At 44.6% G+C, this 13,720-nt stretch overlaps 4 protein-coding genes and 1 non-coding gene across 5 annotated transcripts; 2 read left to right on the top strand and 3 right to left on the bottom strand.

Annotated features, from left to right (window-relative positions):
• Nucleotides 1-2,199: 2,199 nt before the first annotated feature.
• JR316_0012151 (Alcohol oxidase 1) lies at nt 2,200-5,731 on the top strand (the record flags this gene model as incomplete). Its single annotated transcript, XM_047897784.1, has 23 exons — nt 2,200-2,251; nt 2,314-2,463; nt 2,506-2,551; nt 2,602-2,673; nt 2,726-2,810; nt 2,946-2,957; nt 3,023-3,127; nt 3,258-3,396; nt 3,447-3,539; nt 3,597-3,888; nt 3,945-3,979; nt 4,036-4,106; nt 4,286-4,380; nt 4,436-4,517; nt 4,543-4,599; nt 4,659-4,788; nt 4,842-4,970; nt 5,022-5,034; nt 5,085-5,173; nt 5,224-5,253; nt 5,367-5,420; nt 5,474-5,593; nt 5,649-5,731. 23 exons carry the CDS (start codon nt 2,200-2,202, stop codon nt 5,729-5,731), a joined length of 2,034 nt encoding a protein of 677 aa, XP_047742673.1.
• Nucleotides 5,732-5,852: 121 nt separating this feature from the next.
• JR316_0012150 (Peptidyl-prolyl cis-trans isomerase H) lies at nt 5,853-6,834 on the bottom strand (the record flags this gene model as incomplete). The annotated part of the gene is made up of 8 exons (XM_047897783.1): nt 5,853-5,869; nt 5,923-6,070; nt 6,123-6,145; nt 6,217-6,360; nt 6,409-6,431; nt 6,538-6,582; nt 6,639-6,680; nt 6,734-6,834. The coding sequence occupies 8 exons, from the start codon at nt 6,832-6,834 to the stop codon at nt 5,853-5,855; spliced, it is 543 nt and encodes a 180-aa protein (XP_047742672.1).
• A 361-nt stretch (nt 6,835-7,195) lies between these two features.
• On the top strand, nt 7,196-8,920 carry JR316_0012149 (uncharacterized protein; the record flags this gene model as incomplete). The annotated part of the gene is made up of 3 exons (XM_047897782.1): nt 7,196-8,149; nt 8,326-8,781; nt 8,903-8,920. The coding sequence occupies 3 exons, from the start codon at nt 7,196-7,198 to the stop codon at nt 8,918-8,920; spliced, it is 1,428 nt and encodes a 475-aa protein (XP_047742671.1).
• Nucleotides 8,921-9,203: 283 nt separating this feature from the next.
• Nucleotides 9,204-11,897, bottom strand: JR316_0012148 (uncharacterized protein; the record flags this gene model as incomplete). Its single annotated transcript, XM_047897781.1, has 9 exons — nt 9,204-9,620; nt 9,690-10,027; nt 10,127-10,186; nt 10,246-10,410; nt 10,471-10,537; nt 10,592-10,786; nt 10,840-11,176; nt 11,226-11,366; nt 11,422-11,897. The coding sequence occupies 9 exons, from the start codon at nt 11,895-11,897 to the stop codon at nt 9,204-9,206; spliced, it is 2,196 nt and encodes a 731-aa protein (XP_047742670.1).
• Nucleotides 11,898-12,496: 599 nt separating this feature from the next.
• Nucleotides 12,497-12,568, bottom strand: JR316_0012147. Its single transcript has one exon. It is a non-coding gene; the product is annotated as a tRNA-Gly (tRNA).
• Between the last annotated feature and the right edge of the window lie 1,152 nt (nt 12,569-13,720).

Below are 13,720 nucleotides of genomic sequence, written 5' to 3'. Positions count from 1 at the left end.
ATAAATGGTCTGAAATCATATGAGCGTCATGGTGATAACCAGTTGTCTTGTTCCGGGCCTCTGTACGCCATAAATGGGCCTTGCTCCGCCCGTCTCCCCGTCGAGGCCCATGCATTATGAACCACACTGACGTTTAGTGGAGAGGGAGTCGAAATTTTAGCGAATCATAGGAAGAGAAAGCCAACATCCATTGTCCTCTCGAGATTGTCTTTGGAAACGGCAAGGTCCTTGCAGTTTGGATACTCGATGTCGTTGGTGCCAAGGCACACTTAATGGTCAAAAACCGGCTTTCATAATTCTCACGAGGGGCATCCCAATTTGCCCGTCCGTCAGCCAACCCATTTGAAGTGCATCTCATCCCTATTGAAAACGAAAAATAAATTAAACTTCAGTGTAAGTACCTTTCTCTCTAACATATGAACCGACTTATTATTTTTTTCTAGATATCTTCCTTTTGTTTATAGATCCTCGGGGCAGTTACCATGATGAAAATTGAAAATGTATTCGTTCCTGTGGTATTGAATACCACAGGAACGAACCATATTTTTGAAGTAACTTACTTCAAAAATATGGTTCAGCTTTATTGCCAGGCTAATTCACAGCATGGTTGAGGAGCGACATCTTGGATCAACGTTTTGAAATTGTGCTTCAATGTTCTATTTGTTCCATTCAAGTTCAGTTCCGCATTCGAGCCTATTATAAGACAGTGAATCACGAATTGTAACAAGCTCAAATCAAGTACAAATACCAGAAATAAGTATCGAAAGTCCGATTGGACCTTTGTCACCGATACCCACCTGCTCAACGTACAACCAGGGCTATGCAACCTAGCTTCTCAAATTCTTAAAATTTCTGTCGGACCGCACATTCTCATCACCTAGGTCAAAATATATATTTCTATGGGAATGTCCTCTTTCGATGACACCCAACCACGAACTGTCTATTTTCAACGGAGATGGCCACTGTCTACGCTGTAGTCAGTGGGGCATTTAATTGGCAATGGGAACCGTAGCATCTCTTTAGAAATTCTTTCGCGTATGCAACGTCGAAATACTGGAAAGGAGTACCAGGATCTTACGAGACGAGTCCATGTCGGACCTTTCTGAATCTGATTCTCATTCGTCCTATTTTTTTGGTCTCCTCAAGTAGCACAATATTCCCAGATTACTCATAGCCAATTCTCCTTGTATGCAGAGAATCGCAGGCCCTATGTCTATAACTTCTGTGGCGTTGTTGGTTCTCTTTCTTCTACAAGTATCATAACTGACTGTAATGTTCCCAGGACAGAGCCGAACTGTTTCCCACCATCTTCTGTATTGTAGTCACGACTTGTCCAAGAATAACGACGCACAAGTCACTGGGACAATGTCGTTAAAGCTACCTGTGCGTAAAGTATCTCCCGTCGACTCTCATTTGCCCAGAAGCTCTAATGACATGTGAAGTATATTCACATCACTGGGGCCCGAACCACTCTGATTCTCCACATTTTGGCTTCAGCTATCAGCTCCCACTTTGCAAGACATCCTCGTAGTGCAAAGCCGCGAACCGAGTTAGGAATTAGTGTTGTTCAAGTCCGCCTTTCCCCAATGGTCCGCCGCCGGGTTGCCTGAAAACATGATTAGAAGAAACTTTCTCACAAGCGTTAAATGTCAAATTCCATGGCACAGGAATCTGGGGTATACGTCGACCAATCAACACGCTTTCCCCGCATCAGGTCTTTACAAGAAGCATTTCCAAAAATGACAGTTTCTCCATAACCGACCCCCACTCAATCAATTTCAATTCCACCATTTCTCGTCGTTCCACGGGCTCTCTTGTGCTAGTTTTGGTCAGCTGGCTGAGAAGTATCAGCGCCTTTCACTATGAATCTCCCATTCACACACCTTACGGAGCATTAGAAGATCAGGGTCTTACCCTTAATCTAATTTCAGATTAATTGGTAAGAGACTGTATGCTATCGACAGCTCAGTTGGGAGACCGCTATATTCATTTCTTCACACTCTTATCATCAGATGACAGTCGTTACGGGCGGTCATCGCTTACAGTTTCCATCCCGCAGCCTGGTTATTCCCTCGCATTTATTGTTACAAGCGTATATAAGCCTCAAGATTGCTAGCTGCGTTTCTTTGAACGAGCTTTTAACAGGTTCTTCATCTACCAGCTTGAACAAATTTATATACTCCAGCCTCAGCATCCAGAATGGGTCATCCTGATGAAGTCGACGTGATTGTATGTGGTGGTGGTCCAGCAGGTCTCTGTGTTTTATGAACTTTGTCGTCCCAGTAGTAACTCAACGATATGACTTGTTTACAGGATGCGTTACGGCTGGTCGCTTGGCTTATGCAGACCCTAGTCTGAAGGTCATGCTTATTGAAGGTTCACCATATCTTCCTTTTTATCTCGAACTTGTATTAATGGAAAGACAGGCGGTGCAAACAACCGTGATGACCCTTGGGTTTATCGGTAGGCGCCCTTTGAAGATATAATGTTCTACGCCTTACACAGACAACAGTCCTGGTATTTTCGTGAAGAACATGCAAAGGGATGGAGTGTGCGTACGCTTTGTCTTCTGGTAAAATGCGTCTAAATTATGTTACACAGCAACGACAAGGCCACATTTTACGTTGATACAATGCAATCATCTTATCTGCGCGGGCGCCAGAGCATTGTTCCGTGAGTGTCTTCCTAAATTAATTAAGTTCATCAATATTAAATATTACCCTAGATGTGCAAACATCCTAGGTATGAAATCTCATTTCATTGAACGTGATTCTCACCGAGTTGACACCCTCTTCAGGCGGAGGAAGCAGGTATATCATTGTTCCTCTTTATCATCTAAATGGTCAAGCTGACATATAATTTCAATCAGTATCAATTTCCAGGTACATCAATAGCCTTTTTGTTTTAAATAAAGTTTATCTTATCATTCATTCCTGTAATAATAGATGTACACGAGGGTAAGTTGTTTAAGCTAATTGGTCCATAGCCATAATTAACCCGTCGATCTTCTGTCCTTCTATAGGCTTCTGGGTCAGATTGGGGTCAGAGTTTATTTAACCGTGTGGTATCAATGATTTCTGACGCTGTATTGAAGATGACTTCAAGACTCCTGGTTGGACTGCCAAAGGTAAATAATTTTGAAGCAAGAGTTTTGAAAAACACTTACACAAAATCCATAGACCTCCTCCCCCTCATGAAAAGAGCGAGTCAATTAATGCCCAGGACCAATCACAGAAGTCTAATATTATTGTTCACAGCTCGAGAACTACCAGAAGCCAGTTAACAACGACACTCACGGATACGACGGACCAATCGCGATCAGCAATGGTGGAACTATCACCGCTCTTGCCCAAGATTTTTTGAGGGCATCTGACTGTGTTGGCCTCCCTTTCAGCGGTAAGCGCCTTCTGATGCAATTCAAGACACCTATATTTATAAGTATATAGACGATCTCCAGGACCTCGACACCGCCCACGCCACTGAAATCTGGGCTAAATACATCAACCGACACACCGGAAGGCGTAGTGATGCCGCCACTGGTAAGCGTACACATCGATCCGTACCACCTCACAACTAATTGACATATAAAATTCTAGCTTATGTGCACAGCGTCATGGACGTCCAGACCAACCTGTACCTCCGCACCAACTCGCGAGTGTCTCGCGTCATCTTCGAGGGCACCAAGGCCGTTGGCGTTGCATACGTCCCAGCCAGGAATCGCGCCCACCAAGGTCAGCTCAGAGAGACCATCGTTCGTGCACGCAAGATGGTCGTCCTCAGCAGTGGCACCCTCGGAACACCCCAGATCCTCGAACGCTCCGGTGTCGGAAGCAAGGAGTTGTTGGAAAAACTCGGCTTGAAGGTCGTCAGTGACCTTCCAGGAGTCGGGTATGTTAACATTCTCTTTCGAAACTACTTCGATGTTAATCCTCCTCCTTCCCCAGTGAGGAGTACCAGGATCATTACACTACCCTTTCCAGTAAGTCGATAAACCTTCATCTGTTCTATAAGGCATCTGTTTACACGTCCGCTCAGTCTACCGTGTCTCCAACGAAAGCCACACTCTAGACGACTTCTTGCGCGGCGACAAGGAAGTGCAGAAGGAGGTATGGAGCCTTACATCCCTCTCAAACAAAGCACCGACTCATGAACCGCTCAAAAGCTCTTCCAAGAGTGGGAAATCAGCCCTGAGAAGGCAAGGTTGTCATCTAACGCCATCGATGCTGGATTCAAGGCAAGTTTTTTTCCTCGTGAAGCGGTAACCCATTTTTAATCGAGATCCCAGATGCGCCCGACCGAGGCCGAACTCAAGGAGATGGGTCCTGAATTCAACGAGCTCTGGGACAGGTATTTCAAGGACAAGCCAGACAAGCCAGTCATGTGGGTTTTGTATCTTTCTCCTGCCATGGTCCCTCCTTGCTTACCTGATACCTAGGTTTGGTTCCATCGTGTCTGCGGCCTATGCCGATCACTCTCTCCTTCCTCCTGGCAAATACATCACCATGTTCCAATACCTCGTGCGTTTAAATGTTAAATTTCCAGGCTGATACCCCTTCTCACCCTGTAATATCCCAGGAATATCCTGCGAGTCGTGGAAAGGTGAATAAACAATTAGGTCTTGGTATATGCACTGGGCTTACCGTAAAAATTTGCGATAGATCCACATTAGCTCTCCCGACCCATACAAGGCACCATTCTTCGACAGTGGTTTCATGAACAACAAGGCCGACTTTGCTCCAATTCGCTGGAGTTACAAGAAGACGAGGGAAATTGCCAGGCGAATGGACGGTGCGTATTCTATCCAGCATAATTAGGGATATCGTCTGATACCACATAACCAGCTTTCCGTGGCGAGCTCACCTCCCACCACCCACGTTTCCACCCAGCCTCTCCTGCTGCCTGCAGGGATATTGACATCAGGACGGCGAAAGAGATGCTCCCCAACGGCTTCACCGTCGGAATCCACATGGGTATGTAATTTGTACACCTGACCATAGTAAACCTAACATGTCGATGTACAGGAACCTGGCACAAGTGTGTTTGGCTAGTCTATCTGCAGCTTTGCCGCTGATTGCAATTTCCAGGCCCGGTGATGTCTTCAACGCCGAGAAGGTCCATGAAGATATTGTTTACAGCGAGGAGGATGACAAGGCCATCGATGAATGGATTGCTGGTTCGTTTGTGATGGCATTATATTTCGATGTTGTGCTTATTGATTTCCAGACCACGTCGAGACTACCTGGCACAGTCTTGGTATGTAGAAATCACTATATAGTGATAACATTGACTGACCTGATTTTAACTCCAGGAACATGCGGTAATTATTTGCACTTGTAGCAAAAGAAATACCACTGATTTATAAACAGCTATGAAACCAAGAGAGGAGGGCGGTGTTGTCGATGGCCGTCTCAACGTTTTCGGTGTGTAGTCTGGAAAATATCGAAGTGCATCTATAGTGACGTTGCAAAAACAGGAACCGAGAACTTGAAGTGTGTCGACTTGAGTATCTGCCCGGATAACTTGGGCACGAACACGTACTCATCTGCACTTCTCGTCGGTGAGAAGGGCGCTAGTTTGATCGCAGAGGAACTAGGTATGGACCGCAATGAAGATGGTCATGATGTGATATTCTGACTCATTTATTGAAGGCCTCACAATCAGAATTCCTCACGCTCCCGTGCCTCACGCCCCCATTCCCAAGGGCGTCCCTGCCACTCAGCAAGTTCGCTGAATATCGCCTACGTAGGCGTCCGTGGCGTATGCTTGTGAACTGACTTGTAACATCTATGTAAACTGTGAAATATACAATTTATTCATGACCTTGAACGTACAAACATGGCGAGGCAGATATTTTACATTTCACCGCATTCTGCAAGGGGATAGGGTTAGAAAGTATCCATAGTTGATGACACGCAGACGCACCCGTTATCTTGACAACCAGCTTCGGCCTGTTGTTCGGACCAGTGGCGACATTCTCAATCTTCCTCAACGTTAACATCCCATCGATGACCTTCCCGAACACAACGTGCTTCCCATCCAAAAAGTCGCATTTGGCAGTGGTGATGAAAAACTGGCAAGAAATGCTTAGCACATACTATGTGCTGCAGAAAAAAAGTACTCACCTGGCATCCATTCGTATTGGGTCCTGAATTAGCCTGTGCAATAATGAGAATCGATCTGACCTGCCAGTAATGCAACTTGCCATCGATAAAAGACCAGGGCCTGTATGCTTCTCTTGGAAGTTCTCATCCTTAAGGGCAGATGAGAAGTGTTCATGGACAGAGAGCAGATGGCTTACAGGAAACTTGTCACCGTATATTGAGAATGACCCTGTTCCATCACCCTTCAAAAAATCGCCGCCTTCAATCCCGTGAGCGACTGCATGAAGACAACATTTGTGATGCTTACCTTGACACATGAAGTTGGGCACACTGAGGTGACAAATGTAAGCCATTGGATGGATAGAACGTACGAAAACCTACACTCTGCGAGCAGAAAGTCAGTCGATGCCCTGTACAAAGCCTGAACACGAATCACCGATGAAAAGTGGCATTTTTGTATCCCTGAGGCCTCGAATTGACGCTGTCACCATAGAAGATAAACAGCGCATTCTCCAATCTGCGATGCAAAGAACACACCGATATTCCCCTGTACACAGCTGCCTAAAGTTCTCTGCGGTCCTGATACAACATTTAGTCCAACCAATAATGAAACTGAACAGTTAACAACGAACTTTGGCACGATATCGCTGAACAATTCCATTTTCAACCTTCCTGCTGGTGTTTCTCCGATGTTGATATCCATGAAGACTACAGGACGCGTCGATGAAGACATTTCTATTGGTTGTAAATGTATGAAGCCAGGTTCTCTCTCTGCAGCCGTCACGGTCACCGGCGACCGCGCATCTGAAATTCAAATATTTAAACGGCGCTTCATTTCCGATCAATTTGCGTGCACGCAAATAAAGGGGGTTCAGTTCCAGAGTCCATACTTCTAAAGTTGTTTTAAAAGGACGATTTCCGAACGAAAACAACACAGAGAAGCCCCGTTAAGGTAGGTTCATTTTTAAATAAGCTAATCAGAAGCCGACTCTGTTTTCTGTTAGTCGTTAGTTATGAAATCCAAAATCCGACCAAAGGTATTTGGTGAATGTCAGTTATCAAACGGTGGACCTTGTCCTCCTTGTCGAGAACACATGAACCTCAGTGCAGCGATTCAGGCATCAAAACCACCAGATGATCATCTCATTAAGGAACAGCGCGAAATACGAACCAAAATCAACGCACTACATGATCCAATAACGCGGCGCCTTTCTCGGGAAACCGTTTCCTCCATCTTCCTATATGCACTTCCAGATGTTTGGTACCTCGATGATGAAGACGATTACAGCGCAGGTTGTGGAGATGGAGACTACGATAACGTTTATGTCTCTGACAGAGTTTATGGTCCTCTGGCCTTAGGGGCCGTTTGTCAGTCGTGGCGAAAACTTGCATGGAACACACCATCGTTATGGACAAATATCCGTATATTCTTTCAACGGCGTCCAGACCTTAATGATCTTCAAGTAGTCACTGAGTGGTTGAAAAGATCTGGCAACCTACCCCTTTCAATCCGTCTTTCGGAATACAATGACTCCGACTCGTCAGACTTTGAGCCCAGTCAGCGAGCCGTACATAACCTCTTCATCGACCTCGTAAATCAATACTCTGACCGTTGGCGCTACCTTGAATTCGAGGGTTTGCCAGAAACCACAACTCTAGTTGGAAAGGATCACAACTTTGCTCCATTCCTGCGTACACTCAGCGTTCAATACGCACGAGATGAAGGTGCTATATTCGGTGCAATGTCTGGGGCGAAACCACGGCCTACTAATGTCTGGGCAAGATATTGCCGCTTTAGCGCGTTGTCTATAGACTGGTCGCACGTTACGAATATTTCAATGACAGGCATTCGACTGCCCGAATGTTTTATGGTTTTACAGGCGTCACCTCAGTTGACCCACTGTCGTTGGTCAATTGAAGAGTCAAACGACAAGTCGGAAAGGCTTCCTCCTCCGCCCGTTCTTAGTTCGCCAAAACTGCATGAAGCATTGCAAATAATGCATATCTCAGGCTGGAAACTGCCATGGCCTTTGAAATCTGGTCCCACGGTATTCTTCGACAGCTTCAATTTTCCTGGCTTGACATCCTATATCTTGGACAGCATTGCTGTTACGATTGAATCCCTCCCGTTGCATCTTGAGCGTTCTGCTTGTGCCATGACTGCGCTGACAATTAGCTATTCAAAATGTCACTATGAATCTCTCTTGTTTCTGCACTCAAACAGGCACCCCATCTAGTTCATTTAACTCTCGATCAATTGGACTATGGTCACAGTAAACACGACGTCGACTTTCTATACCTACTCGCCAATACCTCCCTTCCCTATGATCCGCAGAGCAACAACGATAATTTCACCGTCACATTACTTCCCAACCTCCAGTCGATCAAATATATGCGAAAACATGGGGAAACATGGCCTACAGACTGCTTCTGGGACTGTGTTCCGTACATCATTGGGCCGATACAACAAATCCACCATCCAAGAGGGCGGCCACTGAAGAGTATACGAATTGGTTGGCTCAATACAGGGAAAGAACTTGTACCGCAAGTTATGAGAAAAGAAACCGTTTTGAAATTGCTGGAAATATCGGCCGCGGGGATTGTCTTAGATTTGACAGAAAAATATTCAAGGCACGATCTTCTCAAGTTGTCCATGAACTTCCACGGTATCGTCCCAAAAGTTTGAAATTTCGAAATTTCTGATCATTCGGACCATCGTATTCCTTTAGTAAATAATTCTAATACCCAGGCTTTACGCTACTTTACTCCTATTTCTATGTACGTTCTGCACATTTTTCCAGCATCAGCCTAATGAATAGAAAATGAATCAAAATTTAGAAGACCTGCAAGTCTGTCCCAGATGCCATCGGCTATTTTCAAGAAGTCTTAGATATCTAGATGGTTACTTCAAAGATTACGACTGAGCCTTGAATGTCTTCTGAATGGGACATTGAACACTCAAACTATCTACTGTACTTAGAGCAACCGGCAGGCAACAACCAGTTTGCCACATATATAGCGGCCAGTCAAGTTTCATTTTGAAGGAATAAATTACCCAATAAGAAAGATGTTGCCATGATAATGGCCATGTCCACAATAACTTTATTTTTCATCCTCTTCGTCCTCCAGACTTGCAACCGACACATATCTCCACGCCTGCACCGCATAGACTACCATACTACACATTAACAAGAAATTAAAAGGTGTCCACGGGCCCAAACCGGAGCCCTCTCCAATTACCCACGGCGCCTTTGCTATCAACTCGAACACCACCGCAGTTAGTGTCACTCCCGTATTCGCCTTGTACATACCGGCAAAGGTTTGCATTCTATAGTTTAAGATGAGTTGGAGCGCAAGGCTGAGCAGGCCCAGAGGTTCATGGAGCAGGTAGTTCGGAGCCCAAAAGAGGAATTGACAGAGGGAATTCTTGAATGGCTCCCCGTACGTGTATCGTGGGGCGATGAGGTAGTACTGTTGATGGAAGATGACATAGGAGGCAGTGGAGAGGACCAAATAAGCCTAGGAAAACGAATTGTATATAACATCAGCCTGTAGTTAACACTCAGAATCTGAAGAGAATTTGCGCACAATCATGATAGATCTAAGGCTTGTGCGCGCTTCAATGCGCTGGCTAGTTCTTTCGGCGTGCGTCGCTAATGCAAAGGTGATGATAGGAACAACCTTCTTCCACCACCGAATTTCACCGCGAGTGATGGCTTTGAGTATTAAAAAAGCCGTAAACAGCGCATTAACCATTCTAAGATACTTAAGGCTTTCTGAAAATGAGATTGACTCCTCTTGCAACCGTTTGTATACAACCGTGGCAATAGACGATAAAACGACCGAAATAATTTGAAGAGCAGAGCCTATAATCGAGATACCAGAGGTGGACGACCGGGTGAACCAATACATGATATTCAGAACGGCTGCGATGAAATAAAGAATGTCCCTAAGGATGTATACCCACGTCATGATTCAGTCAGAGGGAAGTCCAAAAACAAATCCGTTTCATTACCTGATCATACCGAGCGCCATTTCCCGTCGTGGATGAAAATCATCGCGGAATCTGTGCCCGGCAAGACCTTCTACAAGCATTGAAAAAGATCCATTAATTCACTGTAAACAATCATTTGAACAAACGTACGTGAATATTCGAAAAGCAAATGTTGAGAATGTAAACCATGCTCTGCATCCGTCATATTGTGCGGAGGCATAGCTTCCGCCATTGTATTTCCAGCAGTAAGTTCAAAAAGGTTGACTCCAGAGAATGTGATATTCCATGTTATATTGACGGTCGGGCTTTCCAGCGCTGGTATTAGGAGTAGCATAAATTAGACATGTGACTAAAAGTAATGATAAAAAACTGTACATTCTGATGATTCCCGAGCATCCACTTCTATACATTGTTGTCGATTGACAGGGACGGGAACAAGATCCTGATAAAATAGTATTTTAGAGTGATATAGTACCAGCGTAACAGTAATACCCACCTTGGTTCCCCACGCATTATCGGCGAGCGACAAATACGGCGCATATGCCCACTCCGTGCGTTCTTTACCAGTTTTCTCTGATATCTGGGCAATCCGAATCTTCACAGCGTGATTTCCAATCGCATAATAACTATGAATGCAATCTTTCCAACTTGCCCAAGCCCTGAAGCCATTGATAGTTGACAGTCTTCCGCACTAGATTGATAAAGTCAGCGGTCGGTGATAAGAGATGCATGTGAAGTGTTTACTGAATAAGACTTGAGCTTTGCGTGTGCATTATCGAATGCAGGCTTATTAAAAATCTGCGTCATATCGACAACCCGTAGAAATGATCGTGTGATGATGTATGGGTGAGAAGAAAGAACAGATCTCCCTTTGGTAGAGGCCCATTTTTTGCGGTTCTCTGCAACTCCGAAAGACAGCACAATGTCGTCTTCTTCGTAATATGTTTCATCGTCTTCTACGTCTTCGGGTTGAAAAGAGTCAGGGCATCTTGATTTGATATCGTGGAACGCAATCAATGGTGTAAAAGTACCATATGAGTCGACGATATTGTCCGCAAGAGATGGAAAAGCCGTGTCAACTCTAACATGAAGGTTTAGACTTGGTCATTGAGAGCAAAAAGTCTGCTTACGGCCATGGTCGCATAGGAGGATATTGGGCCTCGGAAGGGATCCAACTTGAGTAAAACGTGGCATTATCCAGAAGAGAAGGCGAAGTCGGTATTAGCACAAATGAAGCACGGAGGTCGTAATTGTTTAACTCCCGTAACTTACTGGCACATGTGCAGGTGTCAGCTTGCTGTAGAATGAAAAAGAAATTTCACTTACAAAATTTCTGTGGGTACTTGAAGATTGACCGATTTCTTCTTATTCTTGTCCTGTAAACGTAGTCCTTGGAATACTTTCTCCGAGAAAATGGCCGTTTCGTCAAGCTTAAGGTTTTGATGACTTTGCATCCAATCTGGATATCCCACCTCAACTCCGGATATCTTGGTTTGTGGAGATCGTATCCAGACTGTTGCCACGACATCAAATGTCTGGTTCCTGTCGATGAGTGGGCGGACAATATCTTGCGGACGATATGAATTCTTGGGATCCTGGTACAAGAACTGGTATGGGTGCCTGAGGAGTGCTAATCGATTCTGCAACGCACGATACGATGCATATGTACCCCAAAGTCCAACGAAGGTGAGAACGACATATAATATGCATTTGCATCCAAATTTGGTCCTTCGTCGACGAGGTGGCCCTGGATCAAGTTGGTTCAGTTTATAAAGGCTGGTACTATCTGGTGTTAATGCCATGGATGGTATGATACGGAACGGAGGGACATATATGTGGCCAGAAACGTCCACCAGCAAATTGCCAATTTCAGGTCACACGGTACGGTACCGAAAAGGTTTCCATGACTGGTTGCAAAAAATGGATGATATAAGATGATACAGGAGCCATCGATTGGACACAGAAGATTTGTGTGAGGAACAAACGAAAGAGTTTCGATTTCCCGAATTGCCCCGGTCAGCGCTCCGACATCACTTGTTCTTACGTAATCAACATAGTTAAGCGCCAAACTTACAAACATTGTAACAACCAACACTTTACATGAACAACTCACCTTCATTACACGTTAGACTTATTGTCATTCTCTAACTATTATGAAGATCACATTCAGGAGACAACGGTTGCATTAGTTAAGCTGCATAAACACCCTGTTAGACGTTTGACCGAGTTTGGGTGCATTGAGCAATTTCATGGAGTTGGGATACCTTCAATTCAGAGGTAATGGCAGCGATTCCAATTCGTAAACCTGTATGAAATGTAAGTTAACTTTTGTGGTTAAAATGTGACCTAGTACTTCTCACTTTCAGTGATCGTCTTAATACGAAAAAGGAGAAACCTAAAATACACCGAAGGGGAGTCGAACCCCTGCCGCTTGCTTGGAAGGCAAGCATGATAACCGCTTCACCATCGGTGTGACAATTTCGAAATGGTGCTTTAACAAATCATTCATTTCATGCTTCGTACTCTACTTCAAAAGGCGCCTGAATTTTTGAAGGATAAACATCACATTTCACGTAACGATTAGCGCGATTGCTATATGTCTCGTTTCATATTTGAATGCTGTGGCATTGGGCTGGTCTCATTCATTGAGCCTTTTGGACATACAGAGGTCACCTTTGGCAATCGATACTGCTTGCAGCTGGTGTAAGCCTGCCGCCTTACTACACTATTTTTTCTGTTGTATTGGTGGCAATTGGCTAAAAAGATGTCCGTTAAAATTTTGGCTCTTGAAGTCCTTTAATCTTTTCTTCATAGTTGATAAGCATATCCAGTCAGGGGATAACCATTGTCACTGTGGTGAACACGAGGTCTTGTAAGTGTTCAACTACCGAGTGGGTGCTTTTAGCATTCTCTGACTTTTTTCAGCCGAAGGCCAGGGACATTTGGATTAGTTTCTGGAAATCTTCTCATCATCTCGACATCAAACCAAGTTTTTTGTCAGCACACAAATGGTATCGTTGAATTCGCGATGCTGAATCCGGTAAAAAATTTAGTAATTTACGGCTAAGCTAATGTTGCCCAAGTTTTCCAGATACGTCCCTACTGAAGCTTCCGTCTCGTTTATCCTCAAATCAAACAGTGCTGTCATTCGGTCATTTGGGACGGCGATACGACTTTAGTTATGGTTAAATCAACTGACGTGATGCTAAGGAAAAAATCCAGGGGTTGGTGGCCCCAAAAGTTGGCTTTGCCAGGCTCATTTACATCCATTCCAAATCAAGAGCGCAAATTAAACAACGAAGGGCCCATCCGTGATTAAAGGAGCATTGCTGAAATTGGTCTTGACTAGGAACTACTCTTGGATATTTAATCGAGATTCAGGTAATAAATGAAAATGAAGATGTGTATTGGCCGCACGGGGGCCGTGACTGCAGGCCCCATAAATCTTCTCCAAGCCATTGGCCAGGATTGTAGACACGCTGGCGACATGTATGACCTATTACCTGCCTCGAGAATCATCGGTTCATTTTGTCACCAGAATTACTGCAGGATAAACCCCAATCATATCGTCTCAACGTAACTCAAGTTAGATCTGTAGTCTTTTCTTTTCTTTTATGCAATTTGA

The sequence above is a fragment of the Psilocybe cubensis genome, chromosome 12, assembly GCF_017499595.1.
Source record: "Psilocybe cubensis strain MGC-MH-2018 chromosome 12, whole genome shotgun sequence".
Lineage (NCBI taxonomy): Eukaryota > Fungi > Basidiomycota > Agaricomycetes > Agaricales > Agrocybaceae > Psilocybe > Psilocybe cubensis.
Note: the sequence above shows the minus strand (reverse complement) of the source record. Positions and strands in the feature narration are given on the sequence as shown.